The following is a 21505-nucleotide window of genomic DNA, read 5'->3' as shown; positions in this document are numbered from 1 at the left end:
GAAATACTTGTTGATCCTTATATGCTTTTATACCTCGTAGCACATACTATGACATCTGTTGGAGTATTTTGGATAAAGAATAAAAAGCAGGAAATAACGTTAGAAAAGCCGTATACGGATTGTGTAATGTGCCCCAACAGTTCTCAGTACACTTCAATACTGATAAAAAGTGCTAGTGTCAATCTAGTACTGGTGCTCTCCAGGTTGGGGGATCTGAGAGTTGTAGTGTAACTCATCTGGAGGTTGGGGAAGCTGGGTTATGGCATAAACTCCCATGGATTTCATCAGACACAAATGTACTATAGATAATGTTCATCTGATAAAGTTTATGCAATAATCAATCTGTTGGTCTCCAAGATGTCACGGGATCCATTTTGTGGCCCGCTGTATACTGAACGGACTTGCTCCTCTCCTCCCCTAGAAGTGGCTGCTGAGGGGTGATATGTATTGACCAGTGGAGTGGTGAATCCACTCTGCATTTCAGTCAGAAACAGTCAGTACTCTGAAGGAGATATCCAAGGTGCTGAATCCTAACCCCCACCCCAACAAATAGGTTCAGCACATTGGATACCTCCTTTAGTGTTCTGGCCGGTTCTGAGTGAAACCGAAGTGGAGCCACCAGCCTCCACTGAGTTTGAGGAAGAGAAGGGCTGACAAGCGCTGATCTAATGCTGCTCACCGCGCAGGCGCGTTTTGCGGGTGTGGGAAGCCGGACTCCGCCTTTCGCGCCTGTTTGGGCACAGTGGCTTTCCGTTCACCGGTGACGTTGATGCTTGGAGTGGCTGAGATTCCTGTCAGGCGACATGGCTGCCCAGAAGATCAACGAAGGCTTGGAGCACATCGCTAAAGCGGAGAAATAGTGAGTGGGCGAGACTGCTGGAGGGCCCCGGGTGTGGGGAGGCGGCGAGGAGCGGCTGGCCAGCCCCCTCGAGGCCGGGCCAGGTCTCTCACGCCCTGGGGGGAAGGGAGAGGCGGGACCCGGGTCCCCCCCGTCGTCATCGCCCCCCGGCAAGCTTATTCACGAGAGGGGCGATGTTGGAAGAGACCGGGGCTCTCCCGCCCCTTCCCGGGAACGACGACTGCCGGGCGGGCGCCGGGGGCGGGGGACGAGAAGGGATTAGGCTCGCCTGGGGCCTTGGGGGCTGGCAGCAAGGCCCACCGGACGAGGAGTCCCGCCCACCCTGCGTCGGGGTTGTTCGTTCTGAGCTGCGGCTGTGGGGAGTCCTCGGGAGCAAGGCCCACGGGAATTGCGAAGAGCATCGTCAGGCTGTGATTGGTCACTGCTTGCTTTGAGTTTCTAGCTGCGTTTTTGCATATATCTCTTAGACCAGCTGCCTTCCTGGTGTTTTGGACTTCAGCCCCCATCAGCACCTGCCAGCATGACCAACGAGCAGGAATTCTGGGAGCTGTAATCCAAAACGTCTGGAAGGCACCAGGTTGGGAAAGGTTGCCTTAGGCTTCGTGCTGTAGGCTGGCTGACCCATACCTTTTGAGCCCCATAGATGAGTGCCATTTATTTCCCATTCATTTTACATTCTTTTTCTTTATTTCAAATATGGAAGCTGCCTGATATAGAGTCATACCAGTGGCCCATCTGGCTCTGTACTGACAGCAGCTGTTGGGTGAAGTTTGTCTGTACTATGTGAGATCCTTTTAAACTAGGCCCCTGCCTTTACGGTGGTTCTTTGGCACCACAAGGTGCCTTGCGCCCGCACTTGCATTCCTTCCTGACATCTGCACAGGAAGGAACGCAAGTGCGAACTTTCCCTGTCTTTAAAAGTAAAAAAAACAAAAACGAGGGGAAGGAGGAGAGGAATGGAGCTGTTCCTCCACCCCCTTAAAAAAAAAAAATATATTATCTGTATCTCTGCAGCTATGCAGATACAGATAATAAAAAGAAGGGGGAACAGGCAGCTAGAGGGGGCAGGGACTTGGGGCGAACCTCCTCTCCTCTCCTCCCTCTGGATGCCTGTTCCTCCCCGCCCCATTTCTTTTTATTTTTATTATCTGTATCTGAGCAGCTTAAAAGCTGGGGAGAACAGCCCCATTCCTCTCCTCCCCCCCCCCCGGTTTTTTTTGTTTTGTTTTTGTTTTTACTTTCACAGGCACAGGGCCACCCATGGCAACCAATCAGGGGGCGCCATGGGCTCCACTGCCAAAAAAGTCGGGGTAAGTGCCCAAGTTTTTTGGAGCGGAGTTTCCAGGGTTTGCCCCCAGATGGCTTTGCAATGGCCGCTGCATCATGTAGATGACGTGCTGCTACTGCGAAGCTACCCCAAGGCAAACTCTTTGTGTAGATATTGTCAGGGATTGAAACTGGAGATATATGGAAGCATATGTTGTGCCACCAGTGAGCTACAAAGATAAGCGATGGCCTCCCTAACACAACTTATGCTTGAGTCAGATATATAGCAGACAGTCAGAGAGATGTACTGAAGCATCTGGTATAAAGGCCAGCTTTCTGACATACAGTAAAATTGGGGAAAGGTGTGTAGGGTGAAGACAGCTGGTGGTGTGAAAATTGTCACATTAACTTCTTTGTAAAGGTTAAAGCCTGTGATTGTTATTAATAATTGCTTGGCTTATTTTGTATTTCAGCTTGAAAACTGGATTTTTAAAATGGAAACCAGACTATGATAGTGCAGCTACTGAATATTCAAAGGCAGGTATGTTCTGTAAAACATAGGGAATTCATTTCTGCAATTTTACATGTGTTTCATAGCTTCTTTGTGTAGTTAATTTCTATACAGTGGAAGTTAAAGCAGTTTGTGGACTAACCTATTGAATTTACAGAAGGAGTTTGTGATGCTTTCTTTGCTGAAATTTTGCTCTTTGCTCTTCGTTATATTGAATTTAGGCTTAGGTCATAAGATGATGACTTTGTAACATGATATCTTTCATTTCTGATTAAAAACAAAGCTGGAGATTATTTTGAAAAGTGCTATAAGAGGCGTTTCATTGGAAATCAAATTGCACAGTATAACCTAATAGCTAGAACTTTGGGTTCTGGTTAGTCTCCTTAGACTGAAGTATGTTTCTTGCAGCCTAACCTAATGCCTGTTTACTTGGAATTAAGCCCCACTGTATTCTTTGAATGTTTTTAATTTTTGTGAACCGCCCAGAGAGCTCCGGCTATTGGGCGGTATAGAAATGTAATAAATAAATAAATAAATAAATAAAATATTCACTTATTCCTGAGTAAGTGTGCATAAGGGTTGCAGCCAGAAAACTGTAGTTGTTTGAACCTGGATATTTGGTTCCCTGTAAAATTTATCATTTGTCTGGAAACCATGATTAATGCAAATAACCAAGGGTTCTATCCTATGGTCACTAGTCAGTGTCTGGTGGGCCATAGGATATTTCAAATTCCTGGATCTGAGATTGGAGCCAGTACTCTGACCTCATATCTGGAAATCTGCACCCCTCCCCTACTCCCACCCCTTCACAGCTAGTGCTGAGAGAACCATGCCTGCTGCATCTTTGAGGTGACCCCAGAGAGGAGTTAAAGGGGGTATTTCTTTGGATGGGGAGGGGAGGGGACTAGAAAGGCCCTCTTACAAATTATCCCTGGCCCTCTCCGGTCCCCTCCCCTCCCACAGAACTTATTCCCTCCCCCTTCGCAGCGCTCCAGCGAGATGGCAAAAAAAGCCCAACTAGCAAAAATGCAGAGTGGGAGGAGTGCAGAGGTGAAGATTACATCTGCCACTTCTCCCGCTCTCGTGAGTTTAGAGGCTTACATGCAGCAGGATAGGATTATGCCCTAACAATATTTTTTCTCTGTGTGGTAAGAAATCCATGGCCTTATTTGGTTTATGAGTGCAATAATAATCTTGAGGGTATCTGGGTGAAAATTACAGTACTTTATTCCCAGGTTCAAATCCCCATTCAACCATAAAGCTCCCTTTTTCTTGAACCAGTCATTCTCAAAGTCTAACCTATTGCATGAAGTTGTTAGAACAAAAGGGTTGCTGTGAGGAGAGAATCTCTGGGTTTGTTTGCTGCTCTGAGAACACTTGTGATGATGGGCCAGATTAAAAAAATGCATTTAAATAAATGATAAATATAAAAATGCAAGGTATCTTTTAAAAAGTTATTTGTGAATGTTATTTCTCAGGTGGAGTAAACTAGAAATACTAAGTACATGCATAATACATTTTTAACCTTTTCTTTTTTTTCTTTGCAGCTGTTGCTTTTAAAAATGCCAAACAATTTGATCAGGCAAAAGAAGCATATTATCGAGAAGCTCTATCCCATGAAAACAATAAAGCGTATCTTTTGGTTAATTGCTGCCTCTCTCTTAAGCAACTGAAAAAATAATTGGTGTTAGACTGATACTTCTGTTTTTGTCTGTTCCAAACTTAGAATCATTGTATTTCATCTTAATTAGGGATGATTTAGAATAGGATTTAACAAAGTAGAGTTCCTTCCACTGGGGAAGTGACATTGTATCCACATGGAATCCAATATGTGTAGGCTTGATTTGTGTGAACTCTGTGTGCTTAGGTCCTATTCCAATTGTATCCACATTCTCAGTCTGACCATTGGCCGAGTCTATAATATCACCAGCCTTTCAGACATCATATTGGAATAAGGCCTAAGTGCATAGAATCTGCTTATAGTCCAGTTTAATGATTGCATAGATCAGTCAATATGTGTTTGACTCCACGTGCATAGGCTCTATCATAGCTTTATGTACAAAGTGTCTGGCAAACCTAGAGGCAGGAGAAGCAAGCCTAGTGAGCAGAGATGGCAGGCATGATTCTGTTGTCCCGCTGTCCATACATACTACCAAGTGAATCAAGTGAGGGATCCAGAGTGCAGTTTTGTTAAATGAGTTTCTGTTGGTACAACCTATAAGAAATTGGCAAGGTGCGTGGACAGGTTAATTCTGTTTCAGAGAGGGAACAGCTGGCTGGTCAAAGGAGGTGATTAATGCCTCCTTGTGAGAGAGAGAGTGGTCCCAGGCTGCTTGAAAGAGGTGGTGGTAAGACTACTCCTGAAGAAACCCTTTCTGAACTCAGAATATCATGACAGTGTTAAGCTGGTAGTGAATGTTCCTTTCCTGGGCAAAGTCCTTGAGCAGGTGGTTGCTCACCAGCTCCAAAAACTCTTGGATGAGACCAATTATCTGGATCCATTTCAGTCAGGGTTCAGGATGAATTTTGTCATGGAAAGTTTTGGCTGCCCTGTACCTATGTTGGGAGAGAGACACGGAGAGTGTGATAACTGTTGATTCTACATGATTTCTCAGTGGCTTTTGATACCATCAACCATGGTATCTTTCTGGGACAGTTGTGTGAGCTGGGAGTAGAGGGTGCTGCATTGCAGTGGTTCCACTCCTACTTGGATGGTTGGCTCCAGAAGGTGATGTTTGGGGGATACTGCTTGGCCCCATGCATTCTTCAGCATAGCTTTCTACAGGGGGCGGTTTTGTCCCCCATGCTATTTATTTAATATTTACATAAAACTGTTGAGTGGCATCATTCAGACTTTTGGAATGCATTGTCATTGGTATGTTGATGTCATGCAGCTCTGTTTCTCCTTTTCATGTCCATCAGGTGAGGCTGTGAATGTGCTAGGTCGGTGCCTGGCTGCAATAATGGACTGGATGAGGGCTAATAAACTGAACCTCAATCCAGACAAGACTGAGATGCTGTTAGTTGAGTGGTCTTCTGACTGAATGGAAGGTGATCAGCTAGTTCTTGAGTGGGTTGCACTACCCTTGATGGAGCATGTTCATAGATCAGGAGTTCTGGAATCATTGTCAATTGAGGCTTAGTGGATCTCAGTGGCACTGAGTACCTTCCAGCAGCTTCTGCAAGTGGCACAGCTTCACCCTTATCTGGACAGAGGTAACCAGGCTTCATAATCTATACTATGGTAGGCATGAGGTTAGAGTACTACTACAATGCATTTTATGTGGAGCTGCCTTTTAAGACTGTTTGGAAGCTGTGGTTTGTGCAAAATGCAGCGGCCAGACTGATAGTAGGGACCAGAGGGTCTGAGCATATAACACCGATTCTGCCCCTGTATATTTTAATACAATTCAAGGTGTTGGTTTTGACTTGTAAAGCCTTACATGGCTTGAGACTGTAATACCTGATGGAGCGCCTGTCTTGGTATGAACCTACCTTCACTCTACAATAAGCATCAGGCCTTAATCTGAGAGAATTTTGGAGGATGGCAACAAGGGAAAGGGCCTTCTCAGTGGTGGCCTCCTGACTGTGGAATGCTCACCTCACTGCCTAGTGCCAATATTGTCATCTTCTTTGCACAAGGTTAAGACTTCCTTCTACTCAGACATTTGATGGCATATGTTGGGGCTTCTCAATTTAGTTGTTTTACTGGGTCCTGAATTTAGCTGTTTTAAATTGTTTTAACTTTTTATATGTTTTAACCTGTACTGTAAGATGCCTGGAGTCTTTTATTAGAGAAAGGAATCTAATACATGATGATGATGATGATGATGATGATGATAATATAATAATAATAATAATAATAATACCACCTAGTTAAAGTCCCATTTGAGTTGGCCCTTAATGAGCTGTGCGTGTTCATGGAGGGCTTCATTTCTATATTTGGATAAAATAGATTTTAGCAATTGCCATCACGGTTTTAGTCAAAGAGTTAAATGTAATGTTTTTTCTAACATGTTTGTGGGGATGACCTCAAGCATTTTCTCTATTTGCCATGTAGGTCATAGCTGCTATTACAAGAGCTTCTTGAGACATGAGCTTCTGCATGCCCAGTGGGGCTTTGGAGTTTGTTTATTGTGGCCCCACCATGAAAGGCTGTATCTAGTAGTCTTTCCACCAGCAGAAGGAACACTGCTAGCAGAAGATATTCCCCCTTCCCCACCCCTACATCCACCCATGTTTCCCCCAGATCTGCTCTGGAGGGCTGGGAGATCCACTGGAATGGATTGTGGGGAGTGTTGGGGGAAGGAGAGTAAGGGAACACCCCATTGGGCTGGTGAAAATCTATTAGCATGACATTGAAGCTTTTCAAAGTCTTTTTGAAAGTCTGAGTTTGATGATCAGCTTGTCATGATACGGAAGGGACTGCTGTTTGCAAACCAAGGGTAGAAGTAGTTAAACATTCTCTAGGTTGTCAGTAAATATACTTTAAACTTGTAATCCTGCTATTAACCCTGGAGATATATATTTTTCTTCAGCGAGCCCAGTTTTTAAAATAGGTTTAATTTTATGCCTGTGGAATATTTTGTCTATACATGAACATTAGCCTGTACCACTTGTCTTTAAAAACAGTTGAAATCATCTAGGAAAACATGGTATAGTTTGTGTCCTTGACTCAAAATAACTTATATCTAGTCTCTTTCATGCTGCAAAGTAAGTATGAATTGCATTTTAATTTACTAAGCTTCCGAGTATATGAAAAATTTAGCTGATGTTAACAATAATTGACCTCATTGAAGTGTAATCATATATTGTGGGAAATTAATCTTGAAAATGTGGGAAATGTTACTGTTCTCAGTTATGCCAGAGTGTGTAGGGATTTCATGCTACCAAAGAAAACCCAAGAGTACTTTTCAGTTCTACTTTACTTGCAGGAGTTCTTTCACATATTGCAAAGTGATGCAGTACAGTGATTTTTGCTGCACATTGTCTTCTCAGAAAAAGGAGCTCACCTCTTTTCCCCTTTGGGAAACTTATGAACTCTACACACACATATTCTCAAGGGAAAGAGATATGATTTTTCCATTTTCAAACCTGGTTATATGGAGCAAAGATGGAAATGTATAATCTGTGCATCTGCTTTTCTGTCTCATATTATGTGAAAAAGATGCAAGATACATGTATTTTGTCATGATTGATTATTTTTCTGGTATTTATTTATTTATTAGATTTCTATACCACCCAATAGCCGGAGCTCTCTGGGCGGTTCACAAAATTTAAAAACATTCAAAGTATAAAACAACAGTATAAAACCATAATATAAAATACAATATAAAAGCTCAACCAGATAAAAACAGCAGCAATGCAAAATTACAAATTAACCACAAATTTGGTATTGAGATGTCCCATATACTTTAGCACGAGATATTTCTTTAATTTGCTCAAATTCAGCACTGACTTTTTTCTCTTTTCAGAGCTTATGAACAAGCAGGTATGATGTTAAAGGTATGGGCTTTTCCATCCAGACTTTCTGTATGAAGTCATTTGGTTAAAAGAAAATATTGGATTTTGTCCTATATAGTATTCAGGCAGCTTGTGGTTTGTTAAACATGTATTGGAGATCTATTAGCCATCATTTAGCATAGGTTTAAGTCTATTGATTTCAGTGGGCTTTAGCACATCTCTGTTGAATTGTATTTAAAAACCCACCACATTTAGATTTGCATTTACAGAATTGCAGTCCTTAGCTATTTTAATAACTTGCTAATTGACAACTGCGTAACATTTTTCTGGGATCCATCCAAAGTTGCGCAGGCAGACCTCCCCTTCCCTCTCCTCTTCCTTGAGCACCACCCACCCAGTCTGCTCCAGAGTGTCCCTCAACCCTGTTGAAACAGATTGACAGGATCAATGGTGTCTGTTTTGCGGTGGGTGGACATTGCTGGATTTCCTACTCTGTTATTATTTATTTATTTATTTATTTATATAGCACCATCAATGTACATGGTGCTGTACAGAGTAAAACAGTAAATAGCAAGACCCTGTCGCATAGGCTTACATTCTAATAAAATCATAGTAAAGCAATAAGGAGGGGAAGAGAATGCAAACAGGCACAGGGTAGGGTAAAACTAACAGTATAGAGTCCAAACAACACCAGGTTTTAAAAGCTTTAGGAAAAAGAAAAGTTTTTAGCTGAGCTTTAAAAGCTGCGAGTGAACTTGTGGATCTCAGATGTTCTGAAAGAGCATTCCAGGCGTAAGGGGCAGCAGAAGAAAATGGACGAAGCCGAGCAAGGGAAGTAGAGACCCTTGGGCAGGTGAGAAACATGGCATCAGAGGAATGAAGAGCACGAGTGGGGCAATAGTGTGAGATGAGAGAGGAGAGATAGGAAGGAGCTGGACCGTGAAAAGCTTTGAAGGTCAACAGAAGAAGTTTATATTGGATTCTGAAGTGAATTGGAAGCCAATGAAGAGATTTCAGAAGTGGAGTAACATGATCAGAGTGGCGAGCCAAGAAGATGATCTTAGCGGCAGAGTGGTGGACCGAGACCAATGGACTGATGTGAGAAGAAGGAAGGCCAGTGAGAAGAAGGTTGCAGTAGTCCAACCGAGAAATAACCAGTGCATGAACAAGCGTCTTGGCAGAAGAGACAGACAGAAATGATCGAATCCTGGCAATATTATACAGGAAAAACGACAGGATTTAGCTACTGCCTCAATATGAGGAATAAAGGAGAGCGAGGAATCAAATATAAAGCCAAGGCTACGAGCTTCCTTGACCGGAGTAAGCGTAACATCATTGACAGTAAGAGAGAATGAGAGATGAGGGGAAGGTTTAAGAGGAAAAACAAGCAATTCAGTCTTTGCCATATTAAGTTTCAAACGACGATGAAGCAGCCAAGCTGAGATATCTGAAAGACATGCCGAGATACGATTGTGAACATCAGGAGAAAGTTCCGGAGATGAGAGATATAATTGTGTATCATCGGCATACAGATGATATTGGAGGCCGTGAGATTGAATAAGCTTACCCAAGGGCAACATGTATAAGGAAAACAACAACGGGCCAAGCACCGAGCCTTGCGGAACCCCTACTGAAAGGGGAAAAGAGGAAGACGAGCTGCCATTAGCCAACACGCTGAAAGAGCAACCCGCTAGATAGGAGGCAAACCAGTTATAGACAGAGCCACAAAGTCCAAGGTCATGAAGGGAGTCTAAGAGAAGATCATGATCAACCGTGTCAAAGGCTGCAGTTAGATCAAGGAGAATAAGAACAGAATAAAGGCCTTTAGACTTGGCAGTAAGAAGATCATTGGTGATCTTAGTAAGGGCTGTTTCAGTGGAATGTAAAGGACGGAATCCAGATTGAAAAGGATCCAGAGCAGAGTTACTAGACAGAAAGTCAAGACAATGAGAGGATCTTTGAAACAAAAGGCAACAAAGAGACAGGTCGGTAGTTAGACAGAGCTAGCCTATCAAGAGTAGGTTTCTTGAGAATGGGAGAGACTGTAGCATGTTTAAAAGCAGAAGGAAATGAACCAGAGGACAGAGAAAGATTAATAATATGAAGCAAGGAAGGGAGGATAGCGGGAATAAGATTTATAAAGACGTGAGAAGGGATCGGATCACAAGAACAAGTGGAAGGTAAATTACATTAAGCCTGACCATGTATCAGTAAAGCCAAAATACTTGTATCAAAGTGATCATAGTTAATACCACTTAATAGGCTTAAATGCAAGTACTTTTGACTTATTGACTTTGAGCAGGGAAAATAGGAAGTAGGTATCCTACTTTTCCAGCTGATTCACACATATTCATCACTGTTGACTGCTGCATCTAGAAAGCTGTCACAGATAACCACAGATAACACTTTCATACCACCTCACACAGTGATATTCAGCCAAATTAGCTTTAACTTTCAGATGTAAGTCAATTAGTGATAAAAAAAACAAGCAGTGTACATGCATATATGAAGCTGCCAATAGTCACCATTTATAGAAGATGCAGTTCAATGATCTATCCTGCTGGTCTTAATTTGCCTTTTGAATGTTTCCATCTGCTGACAAAAGATTGTCCACTGGTTTTCGATGACAAGGTGTAGTAAAACTGTAATTGATTTCAAACATGTTCCATTGCGTTAACTAGATGAAACTGTTTGGAGTACCTCAACTTGACATTCTTCCTGACAAACCTGGGCCTTTTCCTTTCTCCTGTAGGAGATGCAGCAACATCATGATGCGGTGGAACTGATTCAGAAAGCCAGCATGATGTACCTGGAGAATGGAACACCTGACACAGCGGCTATTGCACTAGATCGGGCTGGGAAGTAGGTGCACAATCCCAAAGCACTGGTTTATTATCTGGAAAAGAAGTTTGATTTGTACAGTTGCCTCTCTTTAAATCATGGTTAAATAATGATGTTGGCATTTTTATTTCAGGGTAATAGAAAATATAAGTCCAGACAAGGCTATTCAGCTATATCAGCAGACAGCATCGGTGTTCGAAGTAAGTTCTCTAAAACTGTAAAGTATATTCCCCAGAGAAACAAATTTGACTGAGAAAGGCAGGAAGTAAACCCCAACAGTTGAGCCATGCTGCAGACGGGTGAACATCCAGGGATGGGACGCTGTCTTAACTACGTCCTTAATAAAAGAGCTTCTGCCTCTTGTCTCCTTTCACCCTTACTGAATGGACTAACTGATATAACTGAAGTGATCTTTACATGGCTGTTACTACTTCTAGCAATAGTGGTGTTTGCTTTGCATAGTGCAATCAAAATATAGGAATGGATGACGATTGTATATCTTAGCTATTTTCAAGACCGTAGTCTTCCCAAGGTGGCTTACAATGCAAAACAGTAGAATTCAAAATAAAAAAATAATAAAACCACCTTAAATTTAGACAATTTTAAAATGAGCCAGTTAAAATAAAGTATAATTTAAAATACAATATGGTAAAATACAGTATGGTTCAGTATATAGCAACAGCAAATACAATAAAATAATATCAGTTAAAAGCCAGAGAAAACAGTATGTTGCTAAGGCCCTTTCTACACCTACGGGTGTAGAGGGAGGGAGAGGAGGCTATCCTAGGTTTACCTGTTTCCGGGATCATCGCCCTCAGTCCACATGGGCTGTGCGACATCCTGGGTGTCGCCCCCCATTGTGGTGGCCATTTTTTAAAAAAGAGGAAGTCCACACCATCCGCAGTCATCAGGATCGTTCCAGGACCACAGGGAAAACCAGGATAACTGAGGTCTCAGTTATCCCTGGTAAATGGAGGGATTGTCCCTCCATTTGGATGCACAGGGATGATCCCTCAAAAAATGGACAGTGTAGAAAGGGCCTAAAGCCTTCTCCTAGAGTTACAGAGGGAGCCAGACATATATGCTTTGCTATGGAATTCCATAGTGTAGGGGCCACACCAGAGAGGGCCCACTAATGCCTGCCAATGTTCCTGATCTTCGTGGTGGGCTGCCTAAACAAAGCTAGGAAAATGGGAACCAGAACAGGCCAAATTTGACAAGCAGTTTATCTGTCACACCTTTCTCAATTGCTAACAAATTTCTTAATAGGGTTCAAACTAGACATTGCAGTTTTAGAAACATCTCCAGCGGTTTATTTATTTATTTATTTATTTATTACATTTTTATACCGCCCAATAGCCGAAGCTCTCTGGGCGGTTCACAAAAATTAAAAACATGATAAAACAACCAACAGGTTAAAAGCACAAATACAAAATACAGTATAAAAAACACAACCAGGATAAAACCACGCAGCAAAATTGATATAAGATTAAAATACAGAGTTAAAACAGTAAAATTTAAATTTAAGTTAAAATTAAGTGTTAAAATACTGAGAGAATAAAAAGGTCTTCAGCTGGCGACGAAAGGAGTACAGTGTAGGCGCCAGGCGGACCTCTTTGGGGAGCTCATTCCACAACCGGGGTGCCACAGCGGAGAAAGCCCTCCTCCTAGTAGCCACCTGCCTCACTTCCTTTGGCAGGGGCTCACGGAGAAGGGCCCCTGTAGATGATCTTAAGGTCCGGGTAGGTACATATGGGAGGAGGCGTTCCTTCAAATAACCTGACCCAAATGCGGTTCCATTTAACGGTTAAATGTGGTTCCATTTAACACAACAGTTTCATTTTCCAGTCAGGCTTCTTCAGTGTCTGCGCTCACACACCATGTTAAACTATACTTTAGTGAGATGTAAATGACCCTAGGCAAGCCTTGGGTTCACATGCTTCCTTGCTGCCCTCCGCCTGATCAGGAAGAATTCAGAAAAAAATTCTTCTGTTTTTGCTGAACCGCAGCTTGTTGTTTCATCTGGATTGACATACTGATTAACATTAACAATAGTTTGTTTTGGCTTTCCCTACTATGGTGGGGAAAGCTAAAGCCCCAGCCAGCATAACCGATAGACAAGGATGATGGGAGCTATATTCCAACATGTTGGCAAAGGCTGGTTTGTTTGAAACCAGTTGATGCACACGAAATGACAAACTGTGGTTAAAACTGGAAGCAAAACCTTCCAGTCTCTCCTTGGCCATGCAAGAGGAGAGTGAGGAGCATGCGAACACAAGACTTGCCTATGCTTGTTCATTTAACACTAAACTATGAAGTTTGTATGTAAATCATAATCTGGGAGAACCTTTTAGGCAGCTAAAGCCTGAGTATGTCAGGAAACTGTGTGCCTCTTAACCTAAGCTACTTCCAGTAATTCAGAGAGAAGTTGCATTACAAGTAAGCCTTTAATATGTGCATATACTTCTGGTTTCTTATTCTAGAATGAAGAACGTTTGCGGCAAGCAGTTGAAATGTATGGAAAGGCTTCAAGGCTTTTAGTCAGAGGTCGTAGGTGTGTATCTTAACTTCTTTTTTTTAAAAAAAGTGAAAATTTACTGAGGGCATTACCAGCTGACGTGGCTTTTGTGTAATAGATTCACAACGACTACTGAATTCTTAAATGTTACCCAGATGACATTAACTCAGAAAACCCCACAATGTAAGGGAAATTCAGTTTTCCAGCATGCAGACTGCGAAATTATATCGCTAAGAAATAATGACTCTACCTATAATATTGCATCTACTATAATTGACTTCTTGATTTATTTATTTATTTATTTATTTATTGCATTTATATACCACCCCATAGCCAAAGCTCTCTGGGCGGTTTACAAAAGTTTAAAACAGTAAACATTAAAAACAAATATATAAAGTTTAAAAACATAAAAAGCATAAAAACAACAGTATCCTTATAAAAACAACTATTCTGGGCTCCGTTAAAAACAAACAAACTCAGCTCTATTTATTCATTTATTTATTTCATTTAATGTGGTTGTTCGAATCTTATGGGCATCAGTTGGCTAGTGACCAGAACATCACTTGTGTCAAAGTAGATAACCTTCTTTCTGCCTCCAACCCTGTCTCGTGCTATTTTAGGACCTTTTTTAAAAAAGCAACGACAACAAACATGCCCACAAGTGGAATATTTCGAAATAATAGCCCAAAGGTGAAAATAGGCAAAGCAGTCCCTACCCCAGAAGTACTTCACAACCATAGAAACTGTTTTATTTTATGGGAAAGTGCAATGAATTTTCCTCTTCTGCAGCATTGAGTTCATGTTTCCAACAATGTTTTTTAAAAATTGGGAACAGGCTATCTCCCCAGCAGCAAAGCTACTCTGAACTTCGAGTCTGGGTTGGAGACAAGACATACTGCTGCTGTTGATGAATTAGGACTAGCATGACTAAAGCACACAAAGAAAAAGGATTTCTTCTGATTCATCTGCAAAGGTCACTCAGTCATATCCCACTTGGTGCAGTGTCCAACCGATTGTATTAGAAGCAGTCATCCAAGTGTGGATTGTTGTTTGTATAAATCTGGCCTAGCTTTTGGACATTTCCATTCATTTTGGTATGAGCTTTATAAGCAAGTGGTTCCTGTATTGATTGGTTTTACATTCAGTGTGGGTTCACTGTACGCAAAGACGTTTTTGTGTTGTTATGCTCTCTGAAAACAGATTTTTTAGGACAAAAGGTTTTCCTGATTCCTACTGCTTTCTCTAAATGTGCCTTTCCTGCTCATTCTTGCCTTTCAGACTAGATGAGGCTGCAGTATCTATTCAGAAGGAAAAGAGTATTTATAAAGATATTGAAAACTATCCGACGTGTTACAAGGTATAAAGCCAGGTGGTCTGTTTTTCTGTTCCTGGGGGTGATGGACCATTTTCTTTTCAATTCTATGTTGTGGGCTCACTTCTAATTAAACAGTATTAGATTAATTCCTGCCTGGAAATCATGTCTCCCCTGATTATCATACATCTGCAGAGCTCTGCAGCCTTAAGTAACTGGAAGCTTTTAAATGGGTTCACATTCTTGGGTTTGTATTGTTCCATAACTTTCAAAGTAATTCTTTTGAACCCTCTATCTATAATTAGGGTGTGCCCAAACAATGATATTCACATTCTTCTTAGAAGAAAACAGTTGCCCCGTTTTGGTTTTAATTGCTGTGTCCCTCATTTTAATAATAATTATTAGTTTTTCTTATATTAACTAGTTGAAGTGTGAGAAATGAAATATTAATTTGTTATTAGAGTAATCATTCTTTCTCTCTTTTTTAGAAAACAATTGCTCAGGTCTTAGTTCATCTTCACAGAAATGACTATGTTGCTGCAGAAAAATGTGTCAGGGAAAGCTATAGGTAAGTCACATCTGCCTGGTTGGTGTTTAATCTACAAACATGGCTGTATTCTGTATGACCTCCTTTATGCAGAAACAGAGCACTCTGTATTTCTGTAGCTTTCGTGCCAATGCCAGGGTAAAGATTCTCCAGTAAGTTATGAATTTGAGAAATACTGACCCTGTTCAGATGATACGTTAAGCCATGGTGATTAAGCATTTTGAGCTAACCATTTGCCACAAAAGAAGTTAGTGGCATGTTGTCTGAACAAGCCCACTGAGTTGTATCCAATGTTAGTCCTACTTGGAGTAGACCCATTGAAATGAATGTGACTTGAGTAACCCATTTCAATGGGTCTTCTCTAAGTAGGACTAACATAGGATACAACCCACTCGTTGCTTCTGATGAATTGAGAGTAAATTCATATTTCTTAGTAGCAAGTTGTACACATGAAAAATTGGTCAACCTCATTTGCAGGCTTAGAAATTAAGTTGCCAAACATCTGATTTTTTAAAAAAATGTTTAATTGGTTAACAAACAGATTGCTAGGCCATCCTGCAGTTAAACTATTAGGGCAACATACAATAAAAACATTAGAACAATAAAATATAAAATCATAATTCAAGCTTGCACAGAACAATCGACAGCAGTAAAAGAAATCAACATTGGATGCAGAATGTCTGTGTGAATAAAAATGAGACATGGTGCTTAGTGAACCTCTTTAGAGAGGACCTTCCTGGTCATCATGCATCTAATTTCAGGTTGGGGTGACCCAAGGAGGGCCTGTTGCTCATGAATGCAGAGTCTTGTCAGCATCATGTGATAGGAGGTGGTCTTTTTGGTTCCCAGATCTCAAACCGTGATTCTGGTGTCTTTCCTTTCCTTGTTTGAAAATGTAGTACTTTAACTTTGAGTGGACTAATTTTAAATGAAATTTCCATTGCTTCAGCATACCAGGCTTCACAGAAAGTGAAGACTACGCAGCATTGGAGCAGCTCCTAGAAGGATATGATCAGCAAGACCAGGACCAAGTATCGGATGTATGCAATTCACCGCTCTTTAAGTACATGGACAATGATGTAAGTTGGTGCCGAGATGTAAGCTGTTAGCTACATGAAGGCAAAATTGCTAAGTGGCTGCCATATCTGTCATAATCCAATTAGCTCTATATACAAGAAAATAACATTGCTTCCATTCTGCCCTCTTCACCCTCTTTTGGTTTTTTTTAAAGGCCAATGGGATTCCACAGGGTTTATTATTATTATTATTATTAGTAGTAGTAGTAGTAGTAGTATTTTTACCTGATTATGGAAATATTTTGTAAATTTCTTTGAATTCTGCTATTTGCACAACTGTGGGGGTTATCTTGAAATTTGTGCAAATACTGTCACATTGTTTTAAATATTGTTTTATTCCTAATCATGCACAAATGAACATGATCGCAAGTCAACCTGCCTGCTATGTAGCCCCATCTTGTCAATATCATTGTCAGTTTCAGTCTGTCCACACTCTACTTCATTTAGTGTGCTATTTAACCCAACAGAGCTATTTTCCATACTTGTCCAAGAACTTGTCAATTGCATCCTCCACTTCAGTACTTCTGAGCCAAGGTGTGTGTAAGTGGGTGTGAATTGAGAAGTTCTTTGATAGCTATGGAATATGGCTATAACAGACTTCTACTGTTAGTTTTACCCTACCCTGTGCCTGCTTACCCTACCCTGTACCTGTTTGCATTCTCTTCCCCTCCTTATTGTTTTACTATGATTTTATTAGATTGTAAGCCTATGCGGCAGGGTCTTGCTATTTACTGTTTTACTCTGTACAGCACCATGTACACTGATGGTGCTATATAAATAAATAAATAAATAAATAATAATAATAATAATAATAATAATAATAATTTTCTGAACCACTTGTAGCACAAACTGATGGTGTTTGTTCACTGAAAGTAAAAAAGAAACAGCTTTTCATAGTTGTGAGCAGGATAAAATGATGTTAACCTGTGTGCCATTGATTGACAAAGTATCTGGCACTGACTTTTTTATATATTTTTATTTACAAAATGTGTATAACACTCCATATCTAAAAAGATTCCAGAGCAATGAACATAAGAAGTAGAACAGTAAAAAGTAGTAGTACATTGCATTTTGTACTTGAATGTGGCAATTTCTTGTTCCAGTAAGCTGGAATGGACTACAGGCACTTTATATCTTCTCATTTTGTTCTTGTAACTTTTTTGGAGGGCTTTTCCCCTTCTGGAACAAGACCGGCTGCTGTGTGTTGGTTTTTAATACTGATTTTATGCTGCATAGATGGGCTTTGCCTTGTTTGTGTTGTTGTTTTTGATGGTTGGTGTCTTATGATACTATTTTACAATAAAACACAAGAATTATAAACTATTGCTGATGTCCTTGTGAGAGGTAGATAACAAACAGTTTCAACAAGTGAGTTCAGAATTATAAATCTCCTAAAATCCTCTCCAGGCAACATTAAAATTTTGAGAATTCTCATAATTTTAATGTTGCCTGGAGAGGATTTTAGGAGGTCTATAATTCTGAACTCACTTGTTGAAACTATAACTTCAATTCTACTCTGTAATTGAAGAAATAAGGTAGCAGTTGCAGTTGGAGAACAAAAAGAGCAGAGGAAAGATGATGGGATTTTTCATTGGTATAAGAAAAGAAATGAGAAAAGCTTTCTCTTTAGTTTTTTTTAATATGGTTATTGCTAATAAAGCAAGTTGTACTTAAGTTAGCAAGGCATCCCAAAGTCTTAAGCTGTAGAAAAAATGTGGTTATAATGTGTAACCAAGTTAGATATATGTGGACCTTTGTGGCTGCATTTGGATGATCAAATCTTGGCTTAATAAGCTGAGATAGGCACAAGCCTCCTGAAGCTGCTCTTCACACAAGTAGGGGAAAGGCCAGCTGCAATCATAGCTTTCCGTTATGACCAAACTGGGAAACTGTGGTTAGTGGTTTCCAAACGAGCCAACATATGAAGCCATAGTTTGAAGTTGGCTTCCATATCATGACTTGTTTGGAAACCATTAACCATAACCCCACCCCGGTTGCCACAGTTAAGAATTCTCTGCTCACTGAGTGGAACTATGCTCACAGATCTGTGGATGCAACCCAATGTATTTGGAAGCACCTCCATATTTAGTGTAATATGCCCCACGATATACTTTCAAGGATAATTATAGAAAACATTATTCCGCATAGTACAGATGAGATACAGGCTAGCTTGTATGCAAACAATTTCCTTTAGAGTAGTATATTTGTGTAATGCTTCAATTGACCATTCTGCTATTATAGCAAATGCTTGTATTGATTTAAACGCGTACTTTGATTTCAGTCAGAGTAATGTAATTGATACAAAAAAAGACACAAACATCTTGTTCTTGTTCTTTGCCAGTATGCGAAGCTTGGTCTCTCATTGGCTGTCCCAGGAGGAGGTATAAAGAAGAAATCCCCAGTTACTCCACAGGGCAAAATAGGTGGACCGGCTGTAGGAGCTTCTCGTGGAAATGAGGAAGATGATGAATATGCTGGTGGTCTGTGCTAGCTCCAATTATATCTACTCTCAAAGATCAGACTAGTTGTTTCTGGCCATTGAGCAATTCCAGGGGAACCCAAATTACCTTCACTTCATTGCAATCACGGCATTGGAAAGATAATGACTTGTCAGCTTTTGGGGTACTGGTATAAAAAGCATGGCTATACACCTTGAAGTGTTTTTGTATTGCATTCTTAAATCTTTCAGTGCATCTACTCTAATGAAGAATTTGAGTACTGTAGTCTTCACAAAAAGGGAAGTTTTGGGAGGCGGCATTTGTCTTTGATACTTCTTTCCAAATGTGTGTAGTTCCACGGCCCATTGTTTCACGTTCAAATGTCAGTCAGCAGCCCTGCAGAAGGTTGAAGTTCTTAGTACCAAAGAGTTATGCGTTTATTTGTTTTTGCATTTTTGAACAATGCCACTAAACCATTTGAAAGCACCTTAAACTATGATGTACCTCTCTCTTGCCATATGAGCATAATATTTGGTGAAACAAGTATGCATTCATACACGTCTGTAGAATGTTCAGGAGCTCTGTGGGTCAGTGCCTAGAAAGCACACCCAGGTTTTCTGCAACATTAATTGTTTCGTTAGTGTCTTTCCATGTAACACCGCTGTGGATAAATTGCAAGAGAAACCTTTCATTTCCCATCTGGAGATTTAATACTTTAGCTGTGGAATCGTCAGGATTTTGTTCCTGAAAAATAAGAATCCACAACCTTAGCATACAAATAGTGGCAAATGAATTGTCCTTTATTTCTGTGTAATAATGGAGAAATCCAGGAAGAAAGTAGAAGATATACTATTCTGAGTTCCAACGGGCTAGAGCCTTTCAAACATTTGTATCCACATTTGACTGTACTTTGCCATAGTGGATGTCAGATTTACAGAAAAAGTTGACCAAAGTGTCCAATGAGATCGCTTCGAGTTCCTTAGAGACTTGTACATCTGCTCCTGCTTCCCCTCCCTCCACCACTACAGTACTTCTATTCAAGTGAATTCAGGCAAACATGAACAAAATCTTGGCTTGAATGCTGTAAACGGCAAAGCTGAAATTGGAAGCTAAAAATACAGGTTTGTTGTCAAAAATGTCTGATCTATATATGTAGGAGGTTGTGAAGATGTCCTGTAAATTGATCTTGATATTGTACTGAATAGTATAACTCCTGGAAAATGTCTATCATGATGAACCCTCAAATTCTCCAAGGAGAAGTAATAACACCCCGCAGCAGAAGGATCATGAAATATGTTAATTAACATTCCTAATAGTTCTGTGTTGTGAGAAAGAATTGATTCAACTTCAGGAACACAGTTTCTTAAGAGCATACAACACTATATGTTAACATTTCCTTTTATTGGTATAACAGAGATACTGCTGCTTTTTTCTGATATAATCCTGCACTATAGCACATTGTGTGAGAAAAGGAATATATCTGTACGATACTCCTCTGTTCAGAAAGACTGTAGGGCCTTAAATCCCACATTCAGAAGAATGTGGAGAGAGATTTAGTTACCCAGTGAGCATTTGAGTTCTGAATATAGGTTCAAGTAAAAGTTTCCTGTTTTCATGATGCATGGAAAATCCGAGGAATATAAAATGGAAGCTGTGTGCAATGAAAATAATGTTTTTAATAATGTATTGGAGATGCTTTTGAGACTGAAAATTGTGAAGATGGATGTAGCTTAAAATGGGCAATGTCTATATTTTTGACCTACTACCCATTTTAACTTAGCTGATAAAAATGTAATAGAAATCCTATTACCTTTATTAAATGTTTAAAAATCTGTGCTTTCTTAATACATGTTTAGTGGTTGTTTTCAAAGGTACTGTGCATACTTCGTTTGACTGAGATGGAAAATGTAGCAAGGAGAAAAGTTTGGGGAAATAATGCCAATGTTTCAAGAGCCAAAGTAACAGTTGGTTTGCATGAACATGCTAAAATATAGTCCAATATTATGAAGGTAAATATATTGAATATGATTCGTCTGTACATCCAGATGCTGTGTAAACTGTGTTTTATGCAACATGAACCCTGTGCTTTAACTGTAAACTCTGCCCAGCCTATCTGTGGGATGCAATAGAGTATGAAAAATGTTGTAATTGCCCTACAGCTCCAGCCTCTGAGAAGAGGCTCTATATGTCACCTATAAAAAATAAACTTTAAAATGGTGAACCTGTTGTGTGTGTTTATGATTATTGTGATCGTCCTGGTTTATCTGCATGTTCAAATTTTAATGAAACTTCAACACATGGAACTTAAGTGATTGAGTTGAAATCCATAGAAGTTACTTGGGCCTGTTTACAGATCTGTTATCCTGGCACTGGAGATTAGTTAAATCTGTTTACATCTTCCAACTGAGCATTGAAGATTTAAGCAATTTGAATATTGTCAGTCAATAGCAAAATCAGAGAGTCTTGAACTGTTGCCCTTTAAGTGATTATGTTGCCCCTGGATGGTGAAGGTCACATATAAAGTCATACTGAAATCCAAAATGCATGGTCAGGCAAGACCTTTATGCACAATTGTTGGCAAACTTTTGAAATCCCCAGATCTCTACATTGGGCAAGATGTTACAAAAAGCAGTGTGGAGAAGGATGGGGGTAAATGAAGTCTGGATGGTCAAGA

General features: G+C 40.3%; 1 protein-coding gene across 1 annotated transcript; it reads left to right on the top strand.

The window, feature by feature from the left end:
- The first annotated feature begins 758 nt into the window (after positions 1 to 758).
- Positions 759 to 21052, top strand: NAPG (NSF attachment protein gamma). The gene is made up of 12 exons (XM_063130558.1): positions 759 to 859; positions 2599 to 2666; positions 4184 to 4268; positions 7332 to 7349; positions 8111 to 8141; positions 10852 to 10961; positions 11074 to 11140; positions 13424 to 13494; positions 14737 to 14815; positions 15259 to 15338; positions 16267 to 16396; positions 18735 to 21052. Exons 1-12 carry the CDS (start codon positions 804 to 806, stop codon positions 18882 to 18884), a joined length of 945 nt encoding a protein of 314 aa, XP_062986628.1. The 5' UTR covers positions 759 to 803; the 3' UTR covers positions 18885 to 21052.
- Positions 21053 to 21505: the final 453 nt, after the last annotated feature.

The sequence above is a fragment of the Elgaria multicarinata genome, chromosome 7 (assembly GCF_023053635.1).
Source record: "Elgaria multicarinata webbii isolate HBS135686 ecotype San Diego chromosome 7, rElgMul1.1.pri, whole genome shotgun sequence".
Lineage (NCBI taxonomy): Eukaryota > Metazoa > Chordata > Lepidosauria > Squamata > Anguidae > Elgaria > Elgaria multicarinata.
The sequence above is the reverse complement of the archived record's forward strand: the minus strand, read 5'-3'. Positions and strand labels throughout refer to the sequence as shown.